This window comes from Sinocyclocheilus rhinocerous, unplaced genomic scaffold (genome assembly GCF_001515625.1).
Source record: "Sinocyclocheilus rhinocerous isolate Xijiao unplaced genomic scaffold, SAMN03320098_v1.1 scaffold1588, whole genome shotgun sequence".
Lineage (NCBI taxonomy): Eukaryota > Metazoa > Chordata > Actinopteri > Cypriniformes > Cyprinidae > Sinocyclocheilus > Sinocyclocheilus rhinocerous.
Window position 1 is genome coordinate 100,523 of NW_015648510.1, and position 15,018 is coordinate 115,540.

Sequence of the window (15,018 nt, forward strand, 5' to 3'; positions counted from 1 at the left end):
CATCACTGGAAAGTTTGTAGTTCGGTCGGATATGTCAAAAGCAAGTAAGTAAAACAATGCACAAGTTACTAAAGTTATTTGACGGTAAGGAAGAACGAGAGCGAGCGAGAGAGAGTCCGAGAGTCCAACTTCTGTTGCATGATCTTGATCGATGTTCGCTCCATTAGCGCATGCATTTGGATTAAAACTAAATTGTAAATATAAAACAAACAAAAATTATAGGGGCATTCACTTTAAACAGCATTTATTTTAAACGTCAAGCATACACAACTTTATTTAAAGCAGAAGTGAAACTAGCAGACTGGGTGAAATGCGCTAGGCTGTAAGTGTCTCTCTCATTCTGCACCAATACAAACGTGTGCGCTTGTATGTTTAGCTTGCTTTAAGGCCAAAGTATACTTCGGTTTTTACTCGTACGCGAGGGTCCGTGTATACTGCGGAATTCAGCATTCATTTCGCATTCAGCAAATTACATGACCAAAATAGTACGCGTGCACTCATATAATGTATAACGTTTGGTTCCCTGCATTATTTTAGGAAAACGTTTTGTGATTACAGTATTGAGCTGCTGCAATGGAGCAGCTCTAATGCGCCATTAAAATGAACAGTGAAAGTAACAAAAGCTTATACAATACATTTTAACAGGTATAATTAAGTGTGGAAATAACTGAAGGTAATATCTGTTTGCTAAATGAAGCCAACTAACATGATTCATATTATTATTATTATTACTATTATTTTGTTTCTGTACCCAATATTTAAAAAAACATTACAAATGCTGTGAAAATACAGGTATCGGCGAGTACCAAAAATGAAAGTATCGGTATCGGACTCGTTGAAAAAAGTGGTATCGGTGCATTCCTAATAGCAAGAGTAGGAAAAGACACGAAGTCTCATGGCATTCAGATGAAGAAAATAAATGAATAAATAAATACCTACATAAATACACACATACATACAGTACATAAAAAGCCCACACCCCAACAGCCTAGAAACTAATTAACTACTTGAAAATACAAAACAAATTAAATAAGTGAATTATTAATGCTAATAATTATTATTAAATAATGCATTAAATACCTTTAATTAGTTCTAGATATCATTTTAAAAAGTCAAATACTTGTAAACATAGCTTTAAAAAGGACACACGAAAAGAGATGTTCTGCATTTAAACTACAACATTTCATGCACAGATCTATTTTGACAGTTTTGTCAGATGTTTTGTCGTGTTCGTTGCTACGGTTATCACTGTTAATCATAGCAATTTCAGGAGTGACTCACGGAACAATCCAGCGAATTCTGTAATTATATGCGTTTGTCACTCCTGAAACTCAGCAGTATACGTGGACGTAGATCCTCTTAGCAGTATAACAAACTAAACTTTTCTTCAAATTGTGAATGGATTAAAGAAAATGAGCAAAGAGTGCTCCCTTTATAGCACGACTGACTGAGCTCACTCATGTGAAAACTTATAATCAATCAATCTAATTTCGAATAGCTTATTTATATCGAGTCTACGCTTTTATTGTTTGAATGTAAACATTTTAAAAAATAAAATATAATAAATAGGGTTGGGTATCGTTTGGATTTTATCGATTCCGATTCTGCTTATCGATTGCGATTCTTATCGATTCCTAGTTTCGATTCCAATAAGATAAAAAATCCAATATAAAAAAAAAAAAATGAAGTCAAACATTTAGATGTCAAACATTTATTCTGTCTTTTTACAAAGCACTCTGTTGCAGCTGAGTAACACGAGCAAAAATCAGCAGCCTACAGAACACTGCAAGAGGAGTTTTGCCTATGCTTTAAAAAAAATACCACAGCAAAAACAACTAGATTAATATAAATTTCAAATATTAAAGTGTTAAAGACAAGTAAACAGTCAGTAATAAGATAGGAACAAACAAATCAATTAGCAATATCATAAATAAATACAACTGAACAAAAGTTCAGGTACAGAAACTGTACCTGAAAAGTTTAAAAACACTGCATAGTTTTCTTTTCATAAATAAAATATAGATTAATCGATTAAAGTTATTAAATATATTCAGTCAAGATCAGTGAATGATTTTCTTTTGTTCTTTGATTAACGTTAATGAAAAAAAAAATACTGTACATGTGTGTTTTCTTTCTCATCTGTTTACGTTCACGTAAGACAAAAACGGCTGTGTTTATGATGATATACTGACGTAGTTTTCTGCATATTGGTCGACAAATATGAAAGAAGTCAGTTTCGGCCCGGAACAACCTTTTCTACAGTGGAAATACACGGAACGGTTCGAGAACGGACACAAACCGGGAACCCATACCGCGACCTCTGTTCTCTGTGCTCGCGCTTGCGCTTCGTGTGCGCTGCACGCAAACAGGGCGCAAGTTCTTTCCATTCCTGCACTTAAATCGTTTTTAATCACATTAAAATGCGAACGCAGGAATCGTTAAGCAGAATCGAAATGCACGCGTCTTATCGAATACCCGGTTCTTGGAAATTTGGAACCGGTTCTAAAATGGAACCGGTTTTCGATACCCAACCCTAATAATAAATAAAAATGATATCCCAGATATATTTGCTTAGTAAGGTGAATATTATATTATATTATATTATATTTAGTAACACAATAAGTTGTAGGCATTTTGCATTTCGTGCATAAATTCAAATGGACAAAATAAAGTGTTACTAAGGACCATTTTTTAGCCAATAGTTGAGACAACCTAAACACTTAAATGCATCATGTTGAATTTTTCAGTTTGGCAGTGTTGATTGGTTAAGTCATTCTTACCATGGGTGTAGGTTTCTTTGTAAGTGGCAATGTCCTGTTAGAAAACAAAAAGTAGTAAATGACTTCATGGACAAACATTTGCCCCAGCTTTGGGAATGGTGATGAACACAGGAACTCGCAGAGCCTTTTCATTCAAAACAAACTGACATACAGCATTGGTAGAAGTGCACAGAATCTCCACCAGGATATCCTCGTCTGTGCCAGCGCCCTTCATGGCCTTCCTGAGCTCTTTAACTGCAAACACGTGAGGATGATCCAACATGGCAAGAATGGCATTCTCAAAATTACCAGTCAGCTCACTCTTCAAAACCTCCACCAGTTCCTTCAGAGAAAACACAAATCTGTGAAGGCATGCTCTTTATTCTTAAAAACTATTTCAGTGATGTTTTCAGAATACTTACATCATCATATTTGTCAACGTATGCTTGCTTGATCTCCAGTCTCTGAGCTGCACTTCGATTGGCTAGGATGTCTACGATGGCTTGCTCATCAGTTCCTTGAAAATTAAATAGAAAGACCACAAACGTATCCTCTAGTGATGAAAATATCCAGTAAATAGCAGACTAACTATAACTGCATGTAGAACTGTAATTGTACGGTATATTCATTTAATAAACATACTGAACGCTAATTAAAATGTAAGACTGACTTAAGCATCTCACCTAAACCTTTGCAGGCTTTGCGAATGGTCTTTATGTCAGCAACGACATCAAAGTCTTCATAAGGAACAACGGTTGGCTGTCAAATAAAACCAAGGAAAATCATGTCCAATGTTCATTATGTTTGATCCTGTTCACAATCAATTACGTAATACTTAATAATTACGTAATTCAAGCCCAGATCACTAAATTCATGTTTTAGCATTCAACAGTTGTGAGTTTGACCTTGCCTTAACACTAAGTCATTATGATTAGTTGAGGTAACTCTATTAAATATTGACCATAATATCGAACTTAATATAACAAATATTTCAACTACTCTTGCTGTAGCAAATATTTAAATGTCACTGTTTATTATTACTGAAACATTCCAGAAATAATTTCTTGCCGCTGTTATGATTAGTTGAAATGAGTTAAATCCTAGTTATTAAAATGTATTGATAGGTTAAGCAGAGAAGTTTCATCTAGATACTTCCATAAAATAGGCCTAATTGTTTTTTTTGTTTTATTACATATTTTAAAGATTTAAAAGTCCTTATATATACATATAATTTTATTTATTTTTTTCTTACTGTTGCAACGGTCCCAAAACATACCCATGGTAAAATATTTTATGGCAACACCCAGGGGCTTCGTGTGCGCTGCACGCAAACAGGGCGCAAGTTCTTTCCATTCCTGCACTTAAATCGTTTTTAATCACATTAAAATGCGAACGCAGGAATCGTTAAGCAGAATCGAAATGCACGCGTCTTATCGAATACCCGGTTCTTGGAAATTTGGAACCGGTTCTAAAATGGAACCGGTTTTCGATACCCAACCCTAATAATAAATAAAAATGATATCCCAGATATATTTGCTTAGTAAGGTGAATATTATATTATATTATATTATATTTAGTAACACAATAAGTTGTAGGCATTTTGCATTTCGTGCATAAATTCAAATGGACAAAATAAAGTGTTACTAAGGACCATTTTTTAGCCAATAGTTGAGACAACCTAAACACTTAAATGCATCATGTTGAATTTTTCAGTTTGGCAGTGTTGATTGGTTAAGTCATTCTTACCATGGGTGTAGGTTTCTTTGTAAGTGGCAATGTCCTGTTAGAAAACAAAAAGTAGTAAATGACTTCATGGACAAACATTTGCCCCAGCTTTGGGAATGGTGATGAACACAGGAACTCGCAGAGCCTTTTCATTCAAAACAAACTGACATACAGCATTGGTAGAAGTGCACAGAATCTCCACCAGGATATCCTCGTCTGTGCCAGCGCCCTTCATGGCCTTCCTGAGCTCTTTAACTGCAAACACGTGAGGATGATCCAACATGGCAAGAATGGCATTCTCAAAATTACCAGTCAGCTCACTCTTCAAAACCTCCACCAGTTCCTTCAGAGAAAACACAAATCTGTGAAGGCATGCTCTTTATTCTTAAAAACTATTTCAGTGATGTTTTCAGAATACTTACATCATCATATTTGTCAACGTATGCTTGCTTGATCTCCAGTCTCTGAGCTGCACTTCGATTGGCTAGGATGTCTACGATGGCTTGCTCATCAGTTCCTTGAAAATTAAATAGAAAGACCACAAACGTATCCTCTAGTGATGAAAATATCCAGTAAATAGCAGACTAACTATAACTGCATGTAGAACTGTAATTGTACGGTATATTCATTTAATAAACATACTGAACGCTAATTAAAATGTAAGACTGACTTAAGCATCTCACCTAAACCTTTGCAGGCTTTGCGAATGGTCTTTATGTCAGCAACGACATCAAAGTCTTCATAAGGAACAACGGTTGGCTGTCAAATAAAACCAAGGAAAATCATGTCCAATGTTCATTATGTTTGATCCTGTTCACAATCAATTACGTAATACTTAATAATTACGTAATTCAAGCCCAGATCACTAAATTCATGTTTTAGCATTCAACAGTTGTGAGTTTGACCTTGCCTTAACACTAAGTCATTATGATTAGTTGAGGTAACTCTATTAAATATTGACCATAATATCGAACTTAATATAACAAATATTTCAACTACTCTTGCTGTAGCAAATATTTAAATGTCACTGTTTATTATTACTGAAACATTCCAGAAATAATTTCTTGCCGCTGTTATGATTAGTTGAAATGAGTTAAATCCTAGTTATTAAAATGTATTGATAGGTTAAGCAGAGAAGTTTCATCTAGATACTTCGATAAAATAGGCCTAATTGTTTTTTTTGTTTTATTACATATTTTAAAGATTTAAAAGTCCTTATATATACATATAATTTTATTTATTTTTTTTCTTACTGTTGCAACGGTCCCAAAACATACCCATGGTAAAATATTTTATGGCAACACCCAGGGGCCCGTTGTTTAAAAGTAATCTGATCGGATTTTGGTCATCGGATTGTATCAAATCTTGAAAATGGGTTGTTAAAAAAAAATAAAAAAATAAAAATTCTGAATTAGGATTACATCACAAAATCCAATCTTGGTTTTGATCTGGATTAAATCCTCAGTTTGTGTTGTTCAAAACATTTTAGTATTGTCACACTTAGCCTATGGCGCGGAGCGAGGAATGAGGAGAACAGGAGTACACGAACAACAATAGTCTTAATTCAGAATATCCAGGAAGTAACACTTGGCAGCTGGAAACACAGGGGTTGACTTTCAATCTCGGACAAGGACAGACAGCACAGACTCGAACTTAAATGCAAGGGATAATTAAGAAACACAGGTGTACTGAATGACTAATTAACTGGGAAGCGGAACACATGGGGAAGAAACTGGGTCACAGAGCACAACGAACAGTCCAGGGGCGTGACAAGTATAATTGGGATACTTTTGATCCAAAAAAAAGGGATTATTCTGATCCCAGCAGAAGGGTGGATTACAGGAACAAAAATGTAATAAAACTTTAAAACTGGTCCAAAAATACAACATTTGTAACATGTAATATATCCCTAAATCCCCAAACAGCTGTCAATATCAAACAAAAATATTATATTTAATTTAAAGTTTTTAAATCACTGATTGTAAACTACATTGGCAAAATCGTCAGAGATGGACCAGTCAGAAGTAGTTATTTGTGTAAATGCAATGCGAAACTAGAATGTAAAACATTGGGATTTTTTTTTCCCATCACCATGTCCCTTTAGGTCATGGCACTAGTAATCCAGATTTAAAAATCTGAAAAAGTGTGTATCTCTATTAGGGTGATCCAATCCAATTTTGCTTTGAAAAAACGGCACAAAAGTAAGATGTTTTACCTGATCCTGTAGCAAAACATGGGATTTCTAAATCCAGATCATTCTGATCCAGATTAAACTTTTTGAACAACTGGCCCCAGTAGTTTATGTTAACTTGATATAAAGATATACATTCAAACACATCAAAATACTACTCCAACTACGACTAATACTACCAGTAGGCCTACTACTAAATAAAACACGTAAAGGTTTGTATTTATTTTATTTTTTTTAACGGCGAAATCTGTACTGAGCATCACTCTTTTTGTGAATAAAGAGGTTTATTGTCATACAAGAGCACCCAGTCTCCCCCATATGAACAAAAGCCCGGCTCAGGAATGCTCAGAGGAAGCGCCCAGTCCCGTCTGTAATCCTAGATGGAGGCCCCTGCACAGGCCAAAATGAAACCGAGTTTGTCTCAGTCTCCTCCCAAAGCGCTTCCTCTGACTCATTCGGTTAACGGGATTCTGATACTTCCCTTCCCTTTACAATATCATATATAATCAAACTCGCTGTAATACCTATTCGAAAAGTGAAAAAAAATAAAAAGATTTTCAACATTCAGCAGTAAAAGAAATCCTGGAAAGCTCAGAAAAGAAACACGAGACGCATATAACGGCATCACATTCAGAGTTCACGCGATATGAGGGCTGCGTTTGCCAAAAGCATCTTGGCAGCGGAAAACGCAGTCCAGATCAGTGAGGTATCTTAACTGTCTTTATTCTTTTCCCTATATATTCATTGTTATTTCCTTTTTTACACCGATTTGAATTGATCGATTATGCGACGTGTCCCAGACCAAACTCAACGCAGAATGTTGAAGTAGCTACATCTTTCTCTGACGTTGACGTATCACGTATGTAAGGTGCGTTGTAGCAGATAAAAATGTAATTTAATGAAATACTCACTTGGCAGTTTCCCATGGTGAGAGTTTCTGATGATCTGACCGCTGTCCGAACTGCAGGCCACACGCGCAAGAGTTTCTGTAAGTGACGTCAGCACGCAGGGAAATAACGGGGTGGCTTTTAAACGTACTCATGAGACGCTTTGGGCATCTGCATTTTGGAAAACCATTATAATCATCTATACATTATTATACATTACGTCCACATATATTATAGGCTAACTATTAATTCTGCAATTTTAACGTGTGTTTTTTTTTAAGCAGTAAGAAAATAGTTTGAAAAAGCATCTCAAAACAACAACATTGACCACAAGACTTAAAACCACATATATGACAAACAGTTAGAAAGTCACTATATTCAATTTGCAAATATCACAACAACCGATTAGGGGACGCACAGAAATCTTTTACCTTTAATTTATTTAGCACCTATAAAAAGAGAAATGTCGCCCCCTACTGAACAATCATAATCTGGATGAGCAATAAACATGTATATTCTAATACAGATTACAGACTCAAGCGTTTTGCCTTTGAATCTAGTCAGCAACATTTCAATTCCTCTCAGAGTGATGACTTTTAACATCAGACACGTTTAAAAGCATTACTTGTGTATTTATTTTTTATTGTATTTAGACCAACTTGAATGCTTATGTAAAATGTAGAACAGGATTAATAACTACGCAGACAAGAAGAGAGATATTAATCTCTCTTGGATCAATTTTGATTCTACACAACTTGATAAAACACTCAAAGCTTTTAATCTGAATTCGGTTTGCATCACATTTGTTTTGAAGATAAACAATTAAAAAATACATGATTTTTTGTTGAATGATTAAGTTTAATATACTAACAGTTATTATCATTATTTAAACAATTATTTATTATAATTATAATTATATAGCTCTTGAAAAATTATTTAACTCATTAAAAAAAAATACTATAAAGACTGGGGGTTATTTGAAAAAATTGCAGTATAATTCAATATAGTATCATATGCAATATAATAGAGGTTACAAATAGGATTTTGTCATCGATGTTTGAACTCAATAATACAATCAAACCAAAAGTGTGAAAGGGCCTTGTTGCCAAAAAATATAACTTTTGTTTTTTTTGTTATTAAAAATAAATAAGCAAGCCCAGCCCATGTGACAGAAAGTAGCACAAAAGTAATGCAATGCAGTACTTAAAAAAAAAGCAACTAACGCAATTAGTTACTTTTTTTATGGAGTAATGCAATTTTGTAATGCATTACTTTTAGAAGTAACTTTCCCCAACACTGTACACTGGTGCTACTTTTCTACATCTGCGGTTGATGGCAGAAGCAGACAAAGTACACAACTCCAAATATTACTCCATTACAAGTGAAAGTTGTATAGAAGTACTTGCATTTAAAAGTACTTAAGTACAGTGAAATTGCTGTAAACAGCAAGATTTAAAAGACATCATCGCTCTCACGGGACATTGATGTCATACACAGAACGGTCTGTGCAGTGCTGCTTTAAGTCAAACACCTATTGTGTTTTGTTAGGAGACACACAACAGTTGTTCTGTGGCTTTATAGGTTTATAGGTTTACAAATAGGTTTTGCAAAATCAATACAATATTGTGTCTAAAATATACCACAATATTAACTTCTTATTATTGAATTGTTGTAAATAAATATCACATTTGCAACTGGCCAGTGTTCAGAAAATGCTGGGAAATCCCTTCACGTAACCCTAGAAGAGTGATTACCAATAGGCTGTCAAAAAAAATCACATTTTAGAGAATCAAAAAATCACCCACTGACTTTCACAGCTGCTACATAGTAACCATTCTCTACTTCAAAGACCTTGATGGAAATGTAGTGGAGTGAAAAGTACGATATTTGTCTTTCAAATGTAGTGAAGTTAAAGTCATAAGTTTCCAGAAAAAATAAGACTCAAGTAAAGTACAGATACTCAAAAAGTGTACTTAAGTACAATACTCAAGTAAATGTACTTCATTACAGTCCACCTCTGGCTAATGATGAGATGGTAAGCTAATAACATCTAGTGTCCTGCGTTTTTGGTTTCATTCACGTATAGCAGTACTTTGGCTGTTTTATTAATTTGTAATGGTTAATGTTGTCTCAGCCTCAGATGTCACACCCATGGACCATTGGCTGAATGTCTGATGCATATATGGTAGGTTACACTTTACTGGAAACACTTCAGGAGTTTTGAAGTCGTCATCTGATTGGTTGAATTCTACAGAATTTCCGAGAGACGTGTGTCACGTTCTTTACTGTTCCGCCTGGAAACAAAGATGCCGTGGTGCCAAATGACCGAGAGCTCAGTACTGGCAGTTGCAAAAATTCTTCATTGCAAATAGATGGATCCCGCGAGACCTGGTTGCAAGCTCCCCTGACTTGCATGATGTGGCTGGTGTCTTGGGTTGAACAGTTGCATGTCCAACTGGGCATACAGGTCTTTGTGGTAGCCACTGCCCTTTTTACTTCCAATTTAGTGATCAGTATCATTCCAAGTTGCATATGCTCCATAGGTGCCGAGTGCCAGCTTCTTGTCCTTAATCACCTGTTGCTCTTCTTTGTTACACCACCATGTTTGCTTGACAATAAATATTCGTCCTGCATTTGTTCCTCCCACAGTTTCTGCTGCCCAAAGTATCTGCTCCACAGCTTTGTACCACATAATCTCCACCGTTTGATCACGATTCACCACCAAGTCGGCCAGAGTAGCTGTCAGTTTGTTCGTGTGCATGTTCAATTTCCCACGCGTAATCTTTTTGGGCCGGTTGTTGGCATCTTTGCCGATTGCAGGAGGTCCATTGGAATGTCTAGGGATGCTATCAAATTGGGTCACTTTGATGTTGGTCACCAACAGGTCTCACCTCTGGACCATCCAGTAGTCAATGTGAATCTCGTGGCTACCACTGCTGTAGGTGACCAGCTGTGTTGGTCTTTTCTTGAAATACATATTAGTCACGGCTAGGTTGTGGGCTTTACCACAGTCCAGGATATGACATCTGTTGTTGTTTCGCATGCTAAGTCTGTGACCTCCACAGCACTGTGCATATCCTTGCTTTTCTGATACAATGTGCCCATTCATTTAATCCTAAATTTGTAGTGAGTTTTTCCTTGCCACTGATGCCTTTGGCTTGCTTACTAAGGCACTTTAATACTGCCTTGAGGTTCTTGTCACTGTCAGCATCGATAAGGCTGTCTTGATCACTGCTTCTGAAATATTTGTCAAGGCCAATGCCCCTGAGGTCTATGTCACGGTCTTGGTGTCTCAGATCCTTTCCGTGACCTGCATCCAGATATGCCTACCACCACACTACAAGGGGCGTTTCCTCCGAGGCAAGAGAAGCAGTGTCTCCTCAAAACATTGGATGAGAAAAAATTAAATAAAATCATAGTACAAAAATAAAACAATGGCAATATTAGAAAATATAATATTAAAAAGGTTTTCTAAAGAAACTTTGTCCAACTGCGACACCAGCAGGTAAAGTACCAGCGGGAGTCCATGTCTGTCTCGCCTCCCCTGAGACCGTTTAGTTTTAACAGACCCCATAAAGCGTGCATGAGTTTGGAGGGGGGTAATTGAGAATAAATGGGGGGAAGTCACGTGAGATGAGGCATTGGCTCCATCGCGATATGATTGGACATGACTGGTTACACTGTAAAAAATGACCGTGAATTTCACGGTAAAAGACTGTAAAAATGCTACAGTAAAAACCTGTTAAATGGTTAACGGTAAATTCCCCTACTATATACGGTGAAAAACTGTATTGGACATTACATGTATTGGACATTAATTTTACGGTAGTATACCGTTTTTGGAAGTGGAAAAAGACCGTATAATTTACAGTGAATAACCATAAATTGACATTCCCAGAATTCCCTGAATTGCATTTCAAATTTGATGTTTTTTTTTGTTGAAATAACTATGTTTCTTAGTTTTTTCTTATTGCTATAAAATATAGCATTCTGTGTAGAATTCAAATAGCTCCGATACATTTTGTGGTCTGCGCCGACTCGTGCATGTGATCCGCTCCGTGCTATCGTGTCTCTGGACTGGAGCAGAGTGTGTGTGCGGTGCGGTGGTTAGCGTGACACAGCGCGAAACCAGACTTCTTTAGCCTCAATGGAAAGCATATTTACACTGTTTGAATCGTTCCCTGTCCCTACGTGCCATTCACTGTACAGAAAATACTAATTCTGTGGACAAGTGACCGATTTCAGCCGCAGCTTCAGCGTCTATTTATAATGCAGGGGGCGGGCGCTTCGGATTCTAGAGAGCATTTGATTGGACAGAAAGTTTGATGAGAAGCTGAAGTATGATGTGACGTCAAAAAAAAATCGGTGAGCCGTTTTGGCGGAAGTGACGAACTGCAAGCTTTGAATGCTTATATCTTCTAAACGCGAATTTTGTCGCTGTTTTGGAGCACACTGCCTTATAGGTAACCTTAAGACTAACGTATTGATACTAACACCCAAAAAACTTTAATTTTGATTTCATGGGGACTTTAAGTGTTTTTACTAAGATTTATATTTTATTTCAGCTTTATTTCAATTATCAAAAATGTTTTTAATAGTTTTAGTTTTAGTTAACAACACTGCTCTCCAATTGCTTTCTACTGAATTTCATTGCAGTGCAAGGAAAACAATATTACAGAGATCTCATTAAATTCACACTATATGAAATTTGTTAGCTGACATGGTCATGTGAATCAAACGCGTGTTTCTCCACAGGATGAGCTCTGCGGCTTGGGTTTGTGCTGTGGTTAAGCTGGTAAACCCATGAGGTGAGCAGATCCAAACCCCTGACATGCATGAGAGACGCGTGTTTATCTACCGCTCCGACTGTGAGATTTACGAGAGTGTTGTTTGAGAAACGCACTGGATTGTGATCTTAAGCAGGTAGTTTTTTACGAGGTAAACACAGGATCTCCTCAAACCTTACAGGGCTGATTTTAAACATCTTTTTGACTGTAGATTACAGAGATCTTAAATACTAAAGGAAAATTCAACGTCAAAGTGTCTCCTTGAGGAAACCTCAGCTCTCGTTTAAAGGCCAAAGAAATCCTCTAATTCCAATTCAGATACAGCTGGATATTACACTGTAAAAAATGACCGTTAATTTAACGGTAAAAGACTGTAAAAATGCTACAGTAAAAACCTGTTAAATGGTTAACGGTAAATTCCCCTACTATATACGGTGAAAAACTGTATTGGACATTACATGTATTGGACATTAATTTTACGGTAGTATACCGTTTTTGGAAGTGAAAAAGACCGTATAATTTTCATTGAATAACCGTAAATTGACATTCCCAGAATTCCCTGCGTTACATTTCAAATTTGATGGTTTTTTTGTTGTTGAAATAACTATGTTTCTTCTTAGTTTTTTCTTATCCGTTTTGTATATTAGGGTTGTGTGTTACACCTAATGTTGTTAAATGAATGTTTATTGCATTATTTCATTTTCATGTGTGTTACCATGATGGTGTTTGGTGTTTGTGTGAATGACACTGTGCACCTTCTATATATGTTATTATTTAAAAGCTGCTTGTGATGGGCTTTGGTTCATCATGTGACTTTCTCATCACCACCTGCATTTGGTGGTTATCAGTGTATTACAAAGGTACAAAACAGATTTCAGTACTTCAATAAGGTAGGTATATTAACATTATATCAGTTAATGAAATTACGGTATTTAACTGTAAATTTAAGTTAAAACCGTAAAACCTAAAATGTTGCTACCGTATTTTTTACGGTAAAATTCCGGCTACCACAGCTGCCGTTTTTTTACCGTAAATTTTACGGATTTTTTTTTTACAGTGTACATTCGGCTGTGATTGGTTCATCAAGGTTCTTAAAATGGACTAATTGTATTAAACAACACAGAACAAGAACTATATTTCAGTATAACTATGTCAGAAGTTAAATTACACAAATTTTAATTAAAGTTAAAATTGCAAAATACACAAACACAGACAAATTTTTGCTGGTAAAAAAGTGGCCTGTCTCAACTACATTTACATTTATTCATTTGGCAGAAGCTAGTTCAACTAGAACAGGGAGAGATTAAGACTTTTGAAAGTATAGAGGAATATTTTTTCTTTCCCTTTTTTTCTACCTGAAAAGCACAGGAAAGTTCATTAACAGTCTACATCACATTTTAGTTGCTCTCTTTTCCACTAGATGTCAGTAGGCTACACCACAAAAGTAGTAAAAGGTTTGGAGCAGAATTGATGAGGAGGTGTTCTTTTGTGCTGGATTAAGTGTACAATTTCCAGATTAATTAAAAAGGCACATTCATTAAAAAGGCACACTCATATGCACATTAATTTGCATATGAACTACTGTATCCTTGTATTACAATAAACGTGTTTCACAAATCATAGCTAACGGTCGTTAACGCAATCCCTTATGGAAAAGGAGTTTGTGACAGTTCTCTTTTTCAAGTAAAAAACTTTGAAGAATATGAGGGCGTTTTACATGTTTGCAGGATCAGCAGGTTACATACAACCATAAAAGTAAAAAAAAACAAAAAAAAAACTAGATGCTGATGGGTGCAGTATGTGGATGTACATGCTGCTTAAATTACTCAATTATATACTGATAATAAAAAACGCTCGGTACTCATATTTTATTCAAAATTCTAAACATATCTTTTGCTCTTTTCACTGCACTGTCCTTTTCTGTAGAATAATAACACCAATAGTACTTTTCTTACCATTTCTGCAGAATATAGCATGTGTACATAATGCAAATGTGTATGCCAATACTCAGGTGACCACATTTTTTCCAACTCAATAGCTGATGACTGGTAAAAGTTTTTATACAATGTGTATTTAATGCGCTCAAATCTTTATAGCTCCTCCCTCTTTATAGGCTCTAGCTCCTCCTCCAAAATATACCAAGTGCTTGCATGAACAAATACAAACAAACAAAAACAACTTATATATAAATCCAACCTATATAAAACAACATGTATACATTAAAAATTAATATTTAATGGCAAAAGTTCAAGATTAACCAATGGGCTGTTGATTGATTAAATCATAAAGCTGTTCCCACCAAATCAGTGTCTGTCACTGGAAACAAGAAAATACATACAGAACAATCCAGTAACTACAATGATCATACTTGGACAAACTCTTACATAGAACTTTTTTTTTCAGATTTGATAGATGCTCATTACTAGCAATAATCAGTGCATGTGATATGATATTAAGTTTTAAACTTCATTCAGTCCTGTCAATCATCATCATCGTGAGTGTATATAAGCAGTCAGTGAGCCGTGGCAGCGCTAGTTTTTTTGGCATTCCTCCACCACCCCATCTCCTCCTCTATTCTAAGCCATCTCAATCTATCTAATCATCTAGGTTTAACACAGAGCTCCTTAAACGACAGCAAGCCAAATTCATTTACCATCATTTATCAAGAC

The 15,018-nt window shown here is 35.8% G+C and overlaps 1 protein-coding gene across 1 annotated transcript in view; it reads right to left on the bottom strand.

Moving 5' to 3' along the window:
• The window catches only part of LOC107709773 (annexin A13-like), a 13,823-nt gene extending 6,154 nt beyond the window's left edge, over positions 1-7,669 (bottom strand). The window contains exons 1-5 of the mRNA XM_016514378.1: positions 7,587-7,669; positions 5,168-5,243; positions 4,907-5,001; positions 4,657-4,827; positions 4,506-4,539 (exon numbers count right to left, since the gene is read on the bottom strand). Of these exons, the coding sequence (XP_016369864.1) occupies positions 4,506-4,539; positions 4,657-4,827; positions 4,907-5,001; positions 5,168-5,243; positions 7,587-7,601 (391 nt within the window). The 5' untranslated portion in view covers positions 7,602-7,669. The remainder of the gene's footprint in view (positions 1-4,505; positions 4,540-4,656; positions 4,828-4,906; positions 5,002-5,167; positions 5,244-7,586) is intronic.
• Positions 7,670-15,018: the final 7,349 nt, after the last annotated feature.